General features: G+C 48.0%; 1 protein-coding gene across 5 annotated transcripts in view; it reads right to left on the bottom strand.

Annotated features, from left to right (window-relative positions):
- Nucleotides 1-603: 603 nt before the first annotated feature.
- WDR37 (WD repeat domain 37) overlaps nt 604-19,058 on the bottom strand; it is a 52,481-nt gene continuing 34,026 nt past the window's right edge. For 3 of the 5 annotated variants that reach the window (XM_074325054.2, XM_074325055.2, XM_074325056.2), the window contains exons 9-14: nt 18,102-18,178; nt 15,733-15,970; nt 14,098-14,239; nt 6,823-6,957; nt 6,251-6,365; nt 604-3,376 (exon numbers count right to left, since the gene is read on the bottom strand). In XM_074325054.2, coding sequence (XP_074181155.1) covers nt 3,245-3,376; nt 6,251-6,365; nt 6,823-6,957; nt 14,098-14,239; nt 15,733-15,970; nt 18,102-18,178 — 839 coding nt within the window. In that variant the 3' untranslated portion in view covers nt 604-3,244. The remainder of the gene's footprint in view (nt 3,377-6,250; nt 6,366-6,822; nt 6,958-14,097; nt 14,240-15,732; nt 15,971-18,101; nt 18,179-19,058) is intronic. The other 2 variants (XM_074325057.2, XM_074325058.2) reach the window with 1 other exon arrangement.

The raw sequence follows: 19,058 nt of genomic DNA, 5'->3' as shown, positions 1-19,058 counted from the left end.
CCCTCTGGGGACTGGATGCCCCCAGTGCCTGAGCAATGCAGGCAGAGCCTTAGCAGCCTGAAAGGGGCTGTGGGCAGGGGTGGCACGTAGCATTGACAACTGCTGAGAGCCCTGCCGCCCACAAAATACTTTACGCACGGGGGTGAGGACAAAGGGGACCAGCAGCAGCTGACCCTGATTTGCACTGTCCCACAGAAAATGAGGTCGACTTGCTGTTAACTGCAATTTTTTAAACTTTCAAAGAAGCTTAACTGTGATGAGAACCATACAAGCATCTTACAAGACTCTGAGAAACTCTGAGAAAACCTGCATTATGTCAAATTGTTAACTCCAGAAAATTTTGGGGTGAGGATGCAGGAATGGAGAAGCACATTTCGTACCACTTAATACTGGCATAATGAACAGACCAGAAATATAACATGGATCTTTCAAGTCTACAATTAAAATTTTTCAAGTGGGCAGTACTGTAATTAGAAATTGGTTCAATTTCTACATCATTATGATGTTCAGTAGCTATTAACAAAGTTGCACGAACGGAAAACATGAAAAAAAGAAATAAAATAAAAAAAGACTCCTAATAACATAGGACTTTACAACAGTAACTATGGAACATGGATTTTTAATGAATTTCATATTACAATGAAGACACTGAACACTTAAAAACAATTACATTGATACAATAAAAACACTTGCTTCTACACACTTACAAATGCATACTTTTCCCCCAAAGAAACTTTTTTCACAGATTTAAGCAACAAATAATTTACATAGGATTCTTCAGATTTCAAAATATGCACAGAATTTTTGAGTCTACAGAAACTGATGTTGAGAAAGTGTTGCTCTGTCCAACATGTTTTGGGTTAAATTCTTATCGGTACACATTCCTCAGTAACCACACATTCTCCTTCCATCAGTAAATGAAATTCTGGACATGTCGGCTTATAGGACAAAACCACTCCCATTTCCAAACACTAATTTACATGAACTCACATGGCTGATCACATGACCATTTCAGCCAGCACATGCACACACGCACACACACTCGTGCACACATGCACTCGTGCACCCACACACTCATGCACACACGCACACTCGTGCACACACTAACCCGTCCCCTTCACGGCTCCTGACATCACCGGCACTGAGGCCAGAGCAGCTGGATGGACCCCGTCAGAGGACACGCGGCAGCAGCAGGGGCGTGTCCTGCCCCTGGGGACCCGCTGGAGCACCATTAGGCCTCGCACCCTCACGTGAGGCCTCACACTCTCACGTACACGAGGAGGGCGGCCCCGCCCCTCAGCGACAAGGGGAACGGCTGCCAGCTGTGAAGGGCGCTGGTCTGCACAGAACTAAATAGCTATCACGAAGATATCTAAAAGCTTCCAATGATTTTTCACCTGGCAGAGGTCTGCTTCTTAAGTTTGTTTTAGCTGCTTGTATACATTCTCCAAAGCTCTAACGATGATTCTGAGACAGCGGCTGTTCACATTAAAATGCAAAAGGAACCCGAGTGGGCTGTGCAGCTCATCGCTGAGAAGTGGTCGTGCTCATGCCTTTGGGGTGTGGAGGGCAGGGCACACGCGCATCAGACATCTGGCCGCGGGGCCACAGTAACAGCCTGACTATAATCTGTGTGCTCAGGGCAAATGTCACACTTTAAAACTACAACCAATTCTTGGGCTTTAAAAGTAAAGTCGCTCTAAGACATGTCCTGGATGTCCCTTGGTTAGCAACCTCAACTCTGGGCCATGTCAGTACTGGTTTCCTGGGCCTCTTCCCTCCTGGGCTGTGTGATTATTTCGGGACCACCCATGACACAGGGCTGAAGTGCCACAGACCAGCTGCCGCAGGACCTGAGTGAAGGGGCCTGGGGCACTCCAGCCCCGTCGCTACAAAACGGAGACATGGGCAGGGGCTCACCCAAGGCCGTTTGCAAAGTGACCCACTTGTGCCTCTCCAAGGGAGAGTGTCCAAGGGGACACGTTCAAAGGATTAAAAGTATGAGGGGCAGTACGCTGAGATGGCTATAAAAACTGAAACTCAACAGGAACAAGAAGTCACAAGTATCAGATTCAGTAGCTGCTGAGAAGGCAACACTGACGGACCCACCTAGCAGTGGGAGGATTGGCACTGAGAGGTGTCAAGGGCATCTTGTCACCTGGGAACTACCGTTCTGGCTGCCGCCTTGTCAGCCAGTGGAAGCGCCTTCCGTCCTCAGGATACATTGGCTGACTGTCTTGCTTGCTTTGTGAACTGAACTCGGTATTCCAGCTAAGAGCCAAAGTACTTAACTGGGCAACACTGAGCTCCCACGTTTCCCACACGTTTGTTTTTGAGGTAGTACTCATTTATTTGCATTGTTGGCTCCCAGATACCAACAAGGAAGTGAACCCATGTAGAAATAGGCAAACCAAAGGTGTAGAAAATAAATAAGGTTTTGTTTTCAGGTAGCAGGGAATCTTAAAAAGGTCAAGTCACATTCAATGGATAAGTCATTTGAAACTTCTAGACTGTTTATAACCATAGCTATAAACTAAAGTGCTCTAAATTTTGCTTAAGATCTGAAATCGGTGATTAGAATCATTGTATTTTAAAATTTGCTAATATTAGACCTCAGGAGATTGAAATGATTTTCTATAAAAAGAGCAAAAACTTTTGCTTTTCAAAAGAAACTCTCTGTTGCAAACTCAACATTCTATGCTATTTTTTTAAATTCTAAGTTCCAGGTTAATTTCACAGACCTGTAACAGAACAGAGAGGAAGCTGAATTACTACACAACAGCACATGCTACAACTTCACACGGAGTAAACGTGGGATTTTTTTTATCATTCCTGCCATTTGTTAGCCAACGCAAACGCAGCTCTGCCATCTTCCCAGATGAGGGAAATACGTAGGATTGTTCCAGAAATGCCAGACGACTCCTGCTCAGCGTGAGCACACAAGCTCACGCTGGACTCACAGTGTGATGCCTGCCTCCTGTCCCCTGGCCAATGCCAGCAAATCACCGCGACACGCTGTAGGGAGAGACTTCATTCCCACTGGACAGAGGATTCCAGCACAAAGGACAGAATAAAACACAGGAACACAGTTCTATACACTTCATGCAAGCTGGGTACATTGTGAAACAGACACATACAAAGCCCCTTCTCAGGTCCAGCTCGCACAAAACGGCTGGTCGGTCTGCGCAAAGCCTGCCCCAGTCACAGGTCCACGGCAAACCACCAGTAAGGGGCGCCAGCCACCTTACTTCTCCTGTAACAGCGCAGGGATGTTGATGCTCCAGCCAATGGCTTGCCTGTCAAAGCCGCAGGTGAAAAGATTGCACACGGGGTGGTCCTCGCTCCATGCCGAGCAGCACACCATTCTTCGGTGGCCCTAGTGCCAATCACACAAACCAGAATTAGTGCATTATTCCAGAAGCATAAGACGTATAGAACCTCAGCCACGTTAACAGCTACACCACTCAAAGTGACCGAATAGAGAGAAACAAACGAACATGTGGGATCAGTCAACGTGAGCCCAAAATACTGAGCGTGGTGATGGGCTCTGGGCGGTGTGCCAGTGTGATGGCCACGACGGAATGAGTGGATCAGACACAACATAAGTGCAGTAGTGAGACACACACAAAAGCACTTTAGGATTCTTTAAAATAATGAGTAGGATTACAGTCAGAAAGAAAGAAATGATCAATTTGAAATGTTTTAATGAATAGATGATGCTGGGTAAATTTGGGAATAAACTCAATGAAATTCATTCAGAGACCTCAAATGCCATTTTAACAAATAATTGGTTCAGGTATTAAAACAGCTGGAAAAAAACATTCATTGCCAAATAAAACCAGGAAACATAAATGGCCTCTCAAGTAGATTCCTGCTATCCGCACGAATTCCGGTTAACCAGCAGAATATTAGAAAAGTTACTGCCAAATACCTACGAAGTTCAGTGTGACATGTCCAGTGTAAATGTGCGAAGCCAGACTTAGCACGCATCATTCATGCCTCTAACACAGCTGTCACCACACTGTGACAAGACATACAGGAAGCAGGACTGGGAACAGCTGATAGGAATTGGGTGAAAGAAACGCTTACATAGTGGCACAGAGGTCCCCTGTGCAAAACATTTACGTGTGAGCATTGCTTGCATTCGTCTGACAGAACCCGGCAGGCCACCAAGAGAAAAGCGGTACAAGAAAGGAGCCACATACGAAGGGCTGGGGGTGTCCTCTACACTCCTGCTAGGGACCTGAAGAGACCGGAGGGCAGGTCGCGCCTCAACTCCAGGCGTCCACGGGACAAACACTGAAGGCAGGTGCTCAAGGCCGGTACCTGCGGGCAGGCGGGCCGGATGCCCGCCTGCTCTGGGCTGCAGCCCACCCTTTAACCCCGTGCACGCTCCCAGAGTGCTCGAGACGGGACAGGACCCAGGAATGGCCCTAGGAGTGCATGGACTCTGCAGACCCATCACCGTGCCCGGCCCCTCCTCCCTGGGCTCCCGTTCACAGTGCTGGCTCTGGGAAATGTCACTTAACACTTGCCCCAAAGTAAGACAATTCCATCTTAAGAGCCTGTCACCCTAGTGACTAAGTTTGACTGAGTGTCGTCGTCTCTTTTTAAGTCTGTCAACCGAAAGAAGCTGGGACAATATGAAGCAGAGATCCCAGCTATGGTTCTATGACACGAAAACCAGTTACTCATCTGAAGCAGTGTTTCAAGTCCACAGTCAAATGAAATGCTATTCGTTAATCTTAAAAGTAAGTCCTTCCGGGAACCACTTTAGAAGGAAACAAACGCAAACACAACAGAATTCTGCAATCCCACAAAGCAGACTGTCTATAGGTAATAAAAGTGAAATCGTGTCCACAGCAGTAACACCACCGAGAACCACTGAGAACTCCCTTTTCTCTCAACGGAAACAGTCTCAAAGCAATGAAGTCACTCCCACTAGTTCGCCAGTGCTTCCCAACGCAGCCTTCCATGCCGCACCGTGGATCTGTGTGCCACACGGATGTGGCTGAGAGAGGGAGGGCACATGGGTGACATTCAGCGGCCACCCAACAGGAAAATCCCCCGGGACAAGCAGCTGCAGCTGCAGCTTTGCTAGGAGCTGCAAAGCTTTCCATAGCTACTCTAATGTTATGAGTAGTTTTTCTGTGACAGGCACTCCTAAATAACGCATTTCCAACAGTGTACATGGGAGTCACACAGGGAAAAGATAGCGTGTCTCAAGGACAGAGGGCTTTCAGAACATGGGTTCCCCTTAAAAAGAAGGTGCTGCTCAGCTGGCAGCAAATGCCACTTGACCATCTACCTCCGGTTGTGACCGTGCTGAGGCTCGCCCGTGAAGGGACACGAGCAGCCACGGTTGGGACCCTGAGTGCACGACACATGATGCAGTGTCAGGGCCCAGTTCCTTTAGAAAGAACACGGTGACAGGCAGGAAAAGGTGAAAGGCAACAGAGATGTTTGGGGCGGGGCTCAGTCCAGCACACGCCTGCAGGGAGGTTGCCTCAACAACGGGGCACACGCCTGCAGCTCCAGCCACTTCCCCGCAGGAGCCGTATGTCCCTCACACTTGGAATCAGCCAGGGAACTTACCTGAACACAGGCCCCCGACGCCCCTCAGACATCAAGTCAGCAGGTCGATACACCCTGACCCATCTGGGCTGACTCAGTGCCACCCCAGCCCCCAGGAAAGCCACACCAACAGTGCAGTGTATCCGGGCCAACAGTCATGGAAAGGGGTCTCCTGGGTGGGAGTGGAGGGGCGATGTTTCCTAAAAAGCTTCCCCAAGTGTGGCCACCGCTCCCGCCTGCCACGCACATCCTGTCACTCAGTGTGTTCCCAGTTGTGTGAGTTCAACCGCCACTAAGACTGGGCTTCCCAGCACGGCGGCCCTTGGCCCACGCACATAGGAGCTCCAGAAACATGCCAGTGAAACCCAGGAGCTGGGCACTTGATCTCATTGAAGTTAAACTTAAAAACTGATACTCAGGGACTGGGAAGCATTGTCAGTGTTAAATTTTAGGAACTCTAAATACAGATCAAATGTTTCCAAAGAAAATCTAGCCTCCACAGACTTAGCAGGAAAGAATGTAACACCACTAACATTTTATATTGGTCACATGTCAAAATGACATTATTTTGGATGTATTCCATTAAATATAGTGAAAATAACCTGTCCCTTTTCAAAGTGGCTCTGAGGAAGCCAGGCCTCGGTGTGCCCGGGAGCACGCATGAGCACACAGTTACCTGACGACTGCTGTGGGGCAGCCGTGCCAGCCGCACTCCAGACATGTCGAACAATCTCACTTGTCGGTTGTCGTGAGGGAGGGCTATGATTTTTTGGCCAACGCATACATTGATCCTGCAAAGCAGAAACAAAGTGGGTTACATATAAAACAGTGACAGCACAGGTGTCTGAGTTTACAGAGTACGATGCAGTAGGATATTTCATACTATGCACGTTTCATGACAAAACACGATAGCAAACCACCAGTGTTACCTGTCTAGGCTTTAGGTCACAGAGGCCCAGTACTTCTGTGCTATGCAGTCATTGAAGCCAAAGTGCTACGACATGGGACCATAACTGGCTCATTCTTATTCTTACACAGCTCATTACACCAACCGGGTTTATACTAAGTGCTTTCAGTATTTACAGAATACTGAGTTTGCATTAGAGCATCAATAACAAGTATTTTCCCCGGGGCCTAAACCACCTTCCCAAGGCTCCATCAACTGAACAGTAAATTCACATCAACATTACATTACAATCGACCCTTTCAAATCAAGTACACGGCTGAGCAATGAGCAGCTTTCTTCACCTGTTGATGGCGGAGTCCGTACGAATGGTTGCAATGGGGGACCTCATGTTCTTCAAGTCCCAGACCTTGACGGTGCGGTCGTCACTGCCTGAAACGACGTTATCTCCAACGGTGAACACGGCCGAGGTCACGGTGCTACAAGTAAAGAGCACGGGGTCAGCACACCCACTGGTGTCCGGCGTGGAGACTACAGTTAGCACTGCACAGTGTGTGGAAACCAGAGCACGCAGTGTTCTCGCCACACCACAGAGTAACTGAGGGCGGTGACGAAGGTGGGAATTAGCTTGACCAGGGCCATTGCAGTGTACGAGTGTATCAAACATAAACTCAATTTTCATTTGTCAATTATACCTTGATGAAGCAAGAAAACATTTTAAAGATAAAAATGAAAGAAAGGGTCAAGAAAATAATCCCACAATTCCTGACAGCTCTGGCCCTAAATAACAGCCTCCAGGATATTTAAGAGTCATGTTTTTTCAGGCATAAAAGTTAGCTACAAATAAATCACATATAGGGGCGGATGGGTGGCTCAGTTGGTTAGAGCCCGTGCTCTGGGCAATGGGGCTGCCAGTTCGATTCCCACATGGGCCAGCGAGCTGTGCCTTCCGCAACTAGAATGAAGTCAATGAGCTGCCGCTCAGCTCCCGGGTGGCCAGATGGCTCAGTTGGTAGGAGCGCAGGCTCTCAACCACAAGGTTGCCGGTTCGACTCCTCAACTCCCGCAAGGGATGGTGGGCTCCACCCCCTGCAACTAAGATTGAAAGGACAACTTGACTTGGAAAAAATCCTGGAAGTACACACTGTTCCTCAATAAAGTCCTGTTCCCCTTCCCCAACAAAATCTTTAAAAAATAATAAAAATAAATCACATATATTTTGCATGTACAATCTCATTGCTCACAATTTCAAACTACTTTCATTTCACTCAGAGTCTAAAACAAGGAATAACGTTTTCAGGTTCAGAAAACCCAGGTCTAACCCAGACTATACATCAAAAGCCACTCCACTGGTTAAACCTGGACCAAGTCCCTGCCAGGTGGGTCTGGACCCCAGCACAGCCGGTACAGAGTGACCGCTGTTGTGGGGCGCCCTGAGCACGTGGGGCTGAGCCTCCTGGCCCTGCCCACTGAGGCCAGGCCCATTGCCCACATGGGCCCATGTGTGATGCGGGGAGAAGGGGGAGACAGGGAGGCTGGAGCATCAACCCGAGGAGCCATCTGAAGCCCCTACTTAAAGGTCACAGAGGCAAGGGCCTGAGTAGGAGAAGGTACTACCCCCGTCCATGTGACAGTCAGGAGCAAGGTTCGGAGACTCCGAGGACCGAGGACTCTGGCAGCCGCTCACATGGTGGTTGCTCTGTGGAGCACAGGCCTCAGGAGGTGTGGGCCCCCACTTGGTTTCAGTCAGCAGCCTGCTGAATTAATGGGGAAAGTCTCCACAAAAGAGCACCTAGCCCTATGTTAATGGAACGCTGAAAGACATTCGGTTTCTAATAAATCACGGCCCTGACAGCTATTGTGGGGCATCAGAGGCAGAGCCAGCATGGAGCAGTCGTCCCGAGGCACCTGGACGCGGGTCCCTCGGGAGCACAGGCGCCTGGGCCGCACACCGCAAAGCACAGATTCCGCCAGGCTGCAGCACTCATTTGTCTTGTCGTCGGGAGCAGCCGAGTCTCTGCTTCCAGCTGACAGCATGGTACCTCCTTGCCACACACCACTGCCCCAACTGGAACATTCCTCTCCCTCTGAGGGTCTCAATCAACCAGCAGTCCTCATTAGGGCCAACAGCTGTGCTCCCTGGCACATACAGAGCTGTTTTGCATAACAATCTCCAGAATTTCACGGCTAAGAAAAAACACTCCATGTGGGAGAGGCTGGAGCATCAGAAACTGAGTGTGGAGCACCCATTCGCCCACTCCTTACCTTACCCATGGCTCCCACTAAAAAGCCACCCTTTCACAGCAGGGGAGAGGGCAGGAGGGGCACCCCCCTTGGAACCTGGGCCTGCACCAGTCAGCTGTGGACGTGTGGTGGGCACGGACAGCCTGGCCACTCACCCACCAGCCACCGGCTCAGGTGCGGTGTCCCTATCAGTGCACGGCCAACCTGTGTGCAGTGCCAAGGCTGACGGGACACATGGACCACAGCGCTCTCCCAGGGGCTGCACACACGGCGTGACTCTGCGCACACAGTCATCAGGTCACCACAGTCCTTCCCAAACTGTTCTAGAAACCGGGCTTCCAGCAGGTGAGGTGCCGTGCTCAGGCAGACGCCAGTCTGGGAGCGCGCTCCTCACCATGTGCGCTGTGCAGAGCTCAGCCTCACGTCACCAACTCAGCTTCCTACAGGGAAGGGACACTCACCACCACGTAGCACATGTCTGAGTATCCCTGATGCCAGCTCCACAAACAGCACACTCTGAGGTCCGAAACATTCCAAAGGAGAGTCACACTTGTTTCACATGAGTCCTTCTTAGAACTGAAAATTCCAGACGATGAGGCTGCTCATATTGTCACTTGGCTGCTCTCCTCCCCAAACCTCCCTCCTCAGGACAACTGTCCAGTCTAAACTACCAATAGGACTGAACTACACAACTGTCCAACTGACGGATTTCTGAGCACCGACTGTATGCCGCTCCTGCCTGCGTGTGAGACAGCCCACCACAGGCAGGACGGTGAAACCGCTCCTCGGGACCTTACAGCCTAGTGGCTTTAACAACATGCTGCTGTGTGACTCTAGTGACGGAAATGTGTGGCTGACAGCTCCCTGAGAAAAGATTCTGCAGCACCCAGATCTGTTACTGACCAGAGAAGGGCTCCGAAAGTGGCCTTGAGAAGGGTGAAAAAAGTACATTCACTTAACTCGGCTAAACTCTCCTCCTCAGCATTTTATTAATCACGAAGCTTTTTCACACATTAGTCAAAGATGATAGTTCCACACAACCTGATGCAAAATTACACAGAGGGTAAAACAAGTAGGATCAGGTCAAGACCCTGACTTCCCTTCTGTGACATCAGGTCCTTGTTTCGTTCTTATTTAACATGGAACAGTCAACTGTTAAGTTTAAGTTCTGACTATTTGTAATGACATTGAAGATTTTAAAGGAATCTGAGAGGAACGTATTCCACTTAAATTAGGTGAGGAATGAGTTCCCTCTGGATTTAGTAACCTAATTTTCCATTCCCTTATCCTCTGAATCCGAGACTTTACCTGTTACACACTCACCAATTAACGACAGTCAACATCTCAATATCACCATGTGAGTCTGTGTATAAAAACTAGGAAGGAAAGAATTTCAAAGGTTTCATTTCCTCTTAAATCTTCAAAAATGAAAAACTTTACATCAGCTCTGAAGGTGATATGACAGACCCTATTCTTCACAATAACTAGGAAAATTAAAGTCAGAAATGTATCAGGAGCTGCAAAATTTTTACTCTCAAACACACTAGCAGATTGGACAAAAAATACAAAGTTGACGGAAGGTCACTCCACCATCAGACATCTCATGGAGCCATGCGCACAGCCCTGGGTGAGCCCTCACAGAGCCTGGGAGGGTCTTTTCTTCACCAGTTTAACAGCTTGATTTGAAGTGTTTCTCACACTAGAGTGTGGGCTGACTCCTACACTGGACTAAAGGTATGTAAGGGCCCTTACAGCCCGGGACTGTGCAAATATGCTTCCGTATGTGTCAGCATGCCTGCCTGATGTGACCTGGGCTACACGGACCGTGACACGTGCTAACAGGTATATACGACGTGTGGGCAGGTGCATACATGTGTGGGCAGGTGCGTACACGTGTGGGCAGGTGCATACGTGTGTGGGTAGGTGCATATGCATGTGGGCAGGTATGTACATGTGTGGGCAGGTGCGTACACATGTGGCCAGGTGTATACATGTGTGGGCAGGTGCATACGTGTGTGGGCAGGTATATACGATGTGGACAGGTGCGTACACATATGAATAGGTGTATATGTGTGTGGACGGATGTATACGTGTGTGTGTATGTATAAAATAAGCCATGACCCACCATCCACTGCACCTTCAGTAACTGCTCAGAAACAACTTAATACTAAAGACTGAATATGACACATGCGAAGCGGTCTGCTGACAGACCACTGCCCATCCCCACTACGGGCCTGTGCACAACTGGTCATGGACCAAGCAAAGAGTTCAATACGGTCAAAACCACCACTGCCCAGTTAAAAAAGTCATACTATCAAAACACGTTTCTCTTCAAAAGCATACCAAAAACTGATAAAAGCACAACACAAAATTCAAAGCTATTTTCTCCTTCATCAGTACACGACCTAGAATTTGGTATTTAGTACTAAATATCTCCCCTGGGAATTTGGCAATAAAAGCATGTGAAAATGCCCTGACTTTAAAGCAAACATGATAATGTTTTGACTCATTTTTAAAAATTCTATCCTGTTAGATGCAGTGCTTTGTTTTCTTTAGAAGAAAGTGCTAAAATTCACATTTGAGGGGTAAAGCTGCAATCATATGGAAAATATTGAAGCAGAAAAGCAACAACTTTGTATTCTCAATTATTTTATCCGTGTTGAGCTTATTTCAGATTTTTGTCAACGCCAGAGTGTATCACACTTGTAAATACTGTCAGCCGGGTATAGACTAGTCATCAGCCACCTGTAGGGGTAGCTTAATGACCCAGTGACAGCCTCAACTGTCAGCTCCTTTTTATAGTAACTGAAACTAAACAAAACTAAAAAAAGGGGTGGGAAGTACACGCTCTACTGAGCTCCACAGGGAAGAAGGTGATGCTGGAGCTGGGAACCTGGGTCCTTCTGCCAGGAAAAACCTCAATGAGCATGTCTTCGTTCTTTTCAAAGGACAGTTAGTTGATCTAACCTAAAAAGAGGTTTTATTACAATGAGAAGCTCTTGCAGAAATGTCGGTGCGTCCACAGCACCCAGGGCGGGACCAGCTGGAATGACCCATGCTCCGAGTCCCACCCCAGGGGAGGACACACCAACGGGACGCGGAGAGGGGCAGTGGGCTACACGACGGGACTCCTTCCAACGTCAGCCCACTATTGAATGATGGTGTCAGCTGAAAACGTATGAATATATAAGGATTTGGCTGGTTTCAGATGAAAACCACTGGATTTCGGTCCCAGCTTTTGATGGTGAGGACAGAAATATATGGGAAATAAACCACCAACAGTTGAAACTCCCACGATATTCCAAAATTTTACAATTAAACATTTTTATTATTCCCAAGAATACACACTATAATTTCTCATTCCTGCTATTAAGAAAACAATTTGTTATATAAAGTATTTAAAATTACATTTCGTATAAATGGGTACACCTGGGGTCACTAATAGCTAGTCAAATAACAGCCACAATTATATGAAATAAATCCTATTGTGGTGAAAGTCCCATTATAGTGAAGAGATTTCACAGTACAGAGTGAAAATGAACAGAGCACGTCAAAAAAAATAGGCGTGTTTGTCCTCTCTGAAAACTGACGACGGAAGCCTAAAAGAGCTTGTGTCAGGGAGCCCTATCTCTGTCCAGCAAAACGACCTAGCACAGATTTCAAGGGGGCGCACTGGGCTGTGTTGTCATTTTACAGTGACACGTTACATCTCAAACTCTTCTGTTTCAAAAGGCAGAGAATCCATGTAAAAGTACAGGGTGAACAGTGAAAATTAAAAAGAGAAAAAACAATCTCTCCCAGCTCCTGGAAAACTGGCTCTAAAACTGGGCAATAACATGGACACCTTTCCAGCTACATCTCGCCTTAAGACAGCCCAACTTAGAAATTCAAAGTAACTGGACAGTGAGTTGCTCGCACCATGAAAGGAGTGAAATTCTAACACACATCACTGAAGAACCCTGCTGAGTTCCCGGATATGAAAATAGGCCCTGAGATAAAGTTTTACAAAGTGCATTGCACATCGAGTTAATGTGAAGTATGTGGTCACGTGTTTTTAAGAAATACCACCTCTGTTTAAGCAATGCTCCGCTAAAAACCACTCCACATTTGACACGTGAAGGACAGCAAAGCCCTAAGAACTGCACATCTGAATTTTGCGTTTAATATTCAGAAAGTCAGGTTGGAAGGACTCAGGAAAGCCCCCTAGATTAGCAGGATGGGCCCTGTGAGAACACCGACTTGCTTCCTGGTGGCACTGTGCTTGATGCTGCAAATGCCGACAGCACCGCTCAGCCCAGACAGACGGCAGTGCAGCGGCTGCGTTCTGGGAGTCCCCTAGGACAGAGGCCCACAGGTCTGAGGGCAGTAGAAGCCACAGCCTCAGAGGTGAGCGATGACATGGGACACACTCAGGGCCAGCCGCTGCTCTGCTCTTCCACAGGAAGCAGGCTTTCGCGTTAGGTTTTGATACATGTGTACCTTTGCGTGGGGACAACTATGTGACTGCAAAGGTAATGCATTCAGTGGGTTTTACTTGTCACATGGGCGCGAACCTAGAGAACCCATGCCAGAGACAAAAAAGCAATAGTCATGGACGAAGAGTCCTGAGCGGAAACCCTGTGAAACGTTGCAATTTTGGCTTTTCCTAACTGCAGTTACTTCTAGAGGCTTAGTGCTGACAGGACAGGAAGGCTGTGTACATGGGATAAAGCAGCCTGCAGCCCCACCTGCTGCCCACACAGTGTGAGGCCTCACCAGGCAGGGGCCTCTCACCACCACGGTGACAGAGACCCTGCTGTGGGTCCCGCTGCAGCTGTGACAGGGGACATCCAACCCAGCCCCGAGCCAGTCGCCACCGAGTCCCAAAGACTTCAAAAAGGGTAAAGCAAGTTGTGGAAACAGTCCTGTTAAGACACAGTCATGACTATGCTGCCCAACAGCCAGCCAGGCAGAGGAACGGTGAGGGCGAGTGTGTGGCTGTGAGTCTTCCCAGAGCAGACCCTGCAAATACATGTAATGTCAAAACGAGGGAAAAATGAGCCCGTGCGAGGACTCGGAGCCTCTGTGAACAGTCCCGTGTGACCGCACACACCGCCAACCCCGCAGCAGCACTTCCAGGTTCTCCCAACTCCTCCCACTGCCCCGTCTGTCCTCACCCAACGGCCTACGAGAACATGAGTGACTTCTCTTGGTCTCTACTAAATTCCTTCACGTCTCCCAAATGGAGCTAAGTGTTTAGGAAAAGAGTACCATTTGAAAGACAGTGGAATTGGAAATTAATATGAAAATTAAGATCTGAATAAAGTTTTCCTATCCACCCACAAAACTGTTTTCGTGAACAGGTCAAAAGAGACATCTGAACGACCGTGACTCACTCCGTGTGGCCCTGGAAAACATTCACAGAGTGGATGGACGGGTCCCTGAAATCCCACAGACGGAAGGTCGTGTCCCGGGAGGAGGTCACCACGAGCCGCTGCGTGGGGTGTGTGCAACAGTGCGTGAGCTCCTGGTCGTGCCCTACAAGCGAAGACGACAAAAGTGCAGCATCACCGCCTGCAGATACACTCGGTGAAGCTTTCTTAAAAACAACAATCAAAGCAGGCTTCATGGTTGCCACCGCCAGTGTTTGCTGTAAACGCAAACATAAGGAATCAATAATAGCACGTGGGGTCACAGTGGGACCGGTTTCCTCAGAAGCTGGAAAGCCTTTCACTTGTGCATTTAAAGGGAATGTGACACTCAGTGTCATTGTAACTCTCTTCTTGATCTAGCAGCTAAAGGTCTGGCCAGTCTCTTTAGCAGGCTGAGCATGTGAACAAATTAATTCTTAACTCTTCATTTCTAGCATAATCTCTAATAATATGAGACAAGGAGCCCTCAGTAAAATACAATCTTTAACACTCAACGAGGAAATGTACCTGTTGACAAACTTGCAGAAAAGCTTATGGGCAGAATTGTGAGCCCCTGGTGTGCAGGACTGTGTGAGTCCCTTGGGTTTGGGCAGAACCTCCAAATGTGATGAGCTACTATGGTAGCCCTCTCAGGACATTAGAGAGCAAAACAGATTCTGCCGCAGCTGTGGATACAGCCTCCAAATCAGGTGGCTTTGAGTTAATCAGAAGACTGCCCTGGGTGGGCCTGACCTAATCAGATGGGCCTTTCAAGAGTCCAGGTACAGAGGCTTTCCTGCCCATTTGGAAAAAATCAAATAGCCATGGGGCACAGAGACGCCTCTAGATGGGGCCGCAAGGGACCCAAGGGCATGCGAGATGCTAAGGGTGGTCCCCAGCTGACAGTTCTAAGAAAACAGAAACTTGGCCATCCATAGAGGACCCCAAGCCTCAATGGGCTCACACCCGATGGAACACCTTCATCTCACCCGTGACACCCTGAGCAGAGGGCAGCGAGCATGTGCCGGGAACTCCCGACCCAGAGAGTCCATGAGGTTGTGAATTTGTGGTATTCTAAGACACTACCATGTTTCCCTAAAAATAAGACCTAGCCGGATCATCAGCTCTAATGCATCTTTTGAAGCAAAAATACATATAAGACCCGGTCTAACATATAATATTAAGACCGGGTCTTATATCGTATCATATATATAATAAAACATAATTCTGGGTATAATAGAATATAATACAATACAGGGTATGATATGATGTGATATATGACATGATATGATATAATATACGTAATTAACATAATACTGGGTCTCATAATTAATTTTTGTTCCAAAGACGCATTAGAGCTGATGGTCCTGCTAGGTCTTATTTTCGGGGAAACACAGTATTTGTGGAAATTTGTTACAAAGCAATAGAAAAGCTAACACACCAGCTGTACCTGCTACAGCTGAATCCCCTAAACATAAACCTGGCTACAGACAGTTCTAGCAGAAAGGATCTCCGGAAACCATAACCAAAGCACCCAGAGAATTAAAACCATTGTACACAGGCAGGACTGTGCAGGTGAGACACATGCGGGCACACACCTGGGGGTCAGTGCTGGAGTACCTGTCAGGGAGTGAAGAAGCTCCGCCGTCTCCACATCGTACAGGTTCGCGGTCCGGTCCCAAGACGCCGTCACTGCCTGCTTCCCCCCAACCAGCCAGTCAGCAGCTATGACCACTCCCTGGTGACTCTTTAGGGAAGTCAATGGCGCCCGGATGGTAGGACAGTCACTGGACACATCTCCGTCCACATCGGCCTCATCTTTATCAGAGCACTCAACTTCATCCTCGCCACCTATCTGCTGTCCAAGGTGAGAGCGGAGAACTGCTGAGGCCCACGGCACACAATCACCTGTCGTCACTTGTCTTTCTAGGACTTGATCCTCGCTATGCCCAACACCAGTGGGGCACCTGGCACATAACTGGTGCTGTTTTTCACGTTTATAAGTATCCACCTGGCTAAAACCCAGGGCCGGATATTAGGAGAAAAAAAAGTCAGGGCCACTATGACATTACACGAGCTACAGTTCATCTCCACTAACCAGGAAAATGGAAAATAAAATGATTTTCAACATTTTAGGTTTTTACCATGTGTTAGTAGAAATGTAATAACACTAAAACAACTGAAAGTCAATAATTTATCAATAAAAAAAGGAACATTTCAATCTTCAGGAGACTGCTTAAGATACATATACTTAGAATCCTACTGCTGTAACAATAGATGTTAGAGTTCACTTTATTTCCCTACAGTATCAACAGTCTTTTGTCAAAAGCTAAGGATAAAATAAAAACATAATATAACAGTCATTCTAGGCTTCAGGTCTCTGAAAACACGTTTATCTGTTCCTTCAGCTCACACAGGCAGGGCGCAGAGCACAGGAGAGGCAAACTGTGTGACACATACACGTGGGAGAATGAGCAGCCAGACCAGGCAAAGCCCTGCCCGCCTCAGGGAGCCTCCATGTCAGCAAGGAGGACACACCACACGCACATGCACGCACACATATGGAAACATATGTTGTGCATACACACTAGTATGAGAATACATGCCATATGATGTACATAGTATAGGGTCATGTGATACACAGTACAGGGACAGGTGTCTCACACACAATACAGGGACAGGTATCACATGAACAGTACAGGCACAGGTGTCACACACAGTACAGGGACAGGTGTCACAGTACAGGGACAGGTGTCACACGTACACAGTACAGGGACAGGTGTCACACACAGTACAGGGACAGGTGTCACACGTACACACACACAGTACAGGAACAGGTATCAAATGCACACACACAGTACAGGGACAGGTGTCTCACACACACAGTACAGTACAGGGACAGGTGTCACATGCACGCACACATTTGGTCATAGGCACTAAGAACGTAATGCAGGATGAGGGCTGCTTTCATACAGAATTATCAGAGACAGACTCTCGGCTCCAGTACTATCTGAGTCAGGATATGAAGAAAGCATGGAGCATGGCACACCAGTATTTTAGGGAACAGCATTCCCACCGGAGAGAACAGCAAGTGTGAAGACCTGAGAAGGGAGCAGCACGGGGGGCAGGGAGTGAAGCACATGAGGTGACAGCACAAAGGTGCCCTGTGACAGACACTAGCAGCTCATTTCACTCAACAGGACAATTAAGATGTCTGCGTGACTGCAACTATGCACTGTGGGCTCAATGGCACAACTGTATCCAACTGTACGAGTCGGTCAGTCACTGAAGGACTTAGGGTTTCAATTGGTCGATTCATTCCTCTTCTCATATGCAAAGTCTTTTGTTACCTACCGTAAAACTTCACCCACATAAAAATGTCACACATGCCACTGATCTACGTGGTTTTCTCATATGAAAAATGGTTGTCTAAAACCAAATATGCAAAATATTAAGAAATATAATCTAATCATAAATTTAAAAGAATGAATGGTAAATGTTTAGTATTTGTGGAAAGAGAGGTGAAAGCAAGCACGTGAATAAACAAATAAAGGTACTTCTTGGACACCGCCTGGGTCAGCTTGGGCTGGGTGGCCAAGGCCGAGGGCGGCAGGTATAGCTTCTGGTGAGGGCTCTCTTCTGGGAGTGTGGATGGCCGCCTTCTCATTGCATGCTCACATGGCCTCTCCCAGGTGTGTACATGGAGGGAAAGAGCTCAAGAGCTCTGTGCTGTCTGTCCTCGTAAGGACACTAACCCTATAGGACCAAGGCCTCACCCTATGACCTCATTTAATCTTAATCACCTCCTTAGAAGTCCCACCTCCAAATACAGTCACTCTGGGGGTTAGTTAGGCCTTCAACCTATGATTTGGGGGGACACAAACTTTCAGTCCATGAGACATTATAAAGTTATCCTAAAATTTGCCAACACCCAGAACCCTACCACATGCCCCAGGTCACGTTTTCAGGATAAGTACACGTGTGCTTACACTAGTGTCGGCCACGGGCTGGGGTGTCGGCAGCTGGACTGCATATCTCCAAATGTGAGCAGTCTGATCTCCAGAAGCTGAAGAGAGAAATTAGGGGAAATTACCCAAAGTGCACCCCGTGTGCACAATGTGCTTTCTGCGGGGCTCTGAGGATCATCAGACATATGTAACTCAGTGGCCGTGAGTAAGGCAAATGTGCTTCACTTAAGAAGCTATTTCTGAGACCGCATAATGCTTTTGAGAATAGAGCAGATGCACAAGAGTAAGATAATTACTTAGGAAAATGTTCCCCGTTTCATTTTCAGGTGGAAAGCTGTGAAGGTTCTGAAACAATTTACAAATACTACATTTTATTCTCCATCTACCTAAGTAAACTGAAACCCAATTACACTCTAACTGCAGCTAATAGCAGGTTCCGAGGTGTTTCAGAAAAGTAACACACAAATGCACGTTCCCATCTGCTCAGCATGATGGACCTCACGACCTGCGAGGCACCCGCAAGTGCTAAGACCTCACTCTCACCAAGTCTGCAAGGTGGTTCTTGGACTTGGGAACAGAAAGACAGGGAGGGCAGCTGCAGGCCCAGACAGGCTGCAGGCGTGCCCAACAGCCGTCTCCACTCACCCTCACGAGCACTGTCTGAACCCTCCCCCTCTCGTGGCTGCAGAGCGACCCCAAAGGAGTGGCCATGTGTAGGCGGTGGTATCTTTCTCAGGTATCAAATGAACTTACTGCCTGACTTGCCAATCTCTCTTCGCATCGGCAGCAGGTCCACAGCCATCTCGCACTGCTCTCTCCAGCCCCACTGCTTTACCTGTTTCAGTTTCCGTCACTCCTTTCTGGGCTGTCCCTCGATTCCGTCCCCTCCTTTGATTGTCACTGGTCTCCCTCCATGGCCCCTCTTCCCAACAACACAGCAAACGATCAATTTAATCAAGTTTAAACTCCTCACCTACT

The sequence above is a fragment of the Rhinolophus sinicus genome, chromosome 1 (assembly GCF_057876585.1).
Source record: "Rhinolophus sinicus isolate RSI-liver-muscle chromosome 1, RSI-T2T, whole genome shotgun sequence".
Taxonomy (NCBI): Eukaryota; Metazoa; Chordata; class Mammalia; order Chiroptera; family Rhinolophidae; genus Rhinolophus; species Rhinolophus sinicus.
The sequence above is the reverse complement of the archived record's forward strand: the minus strand, read 5'-3'. Positions and strand labels throughout refer to the sequence as shown.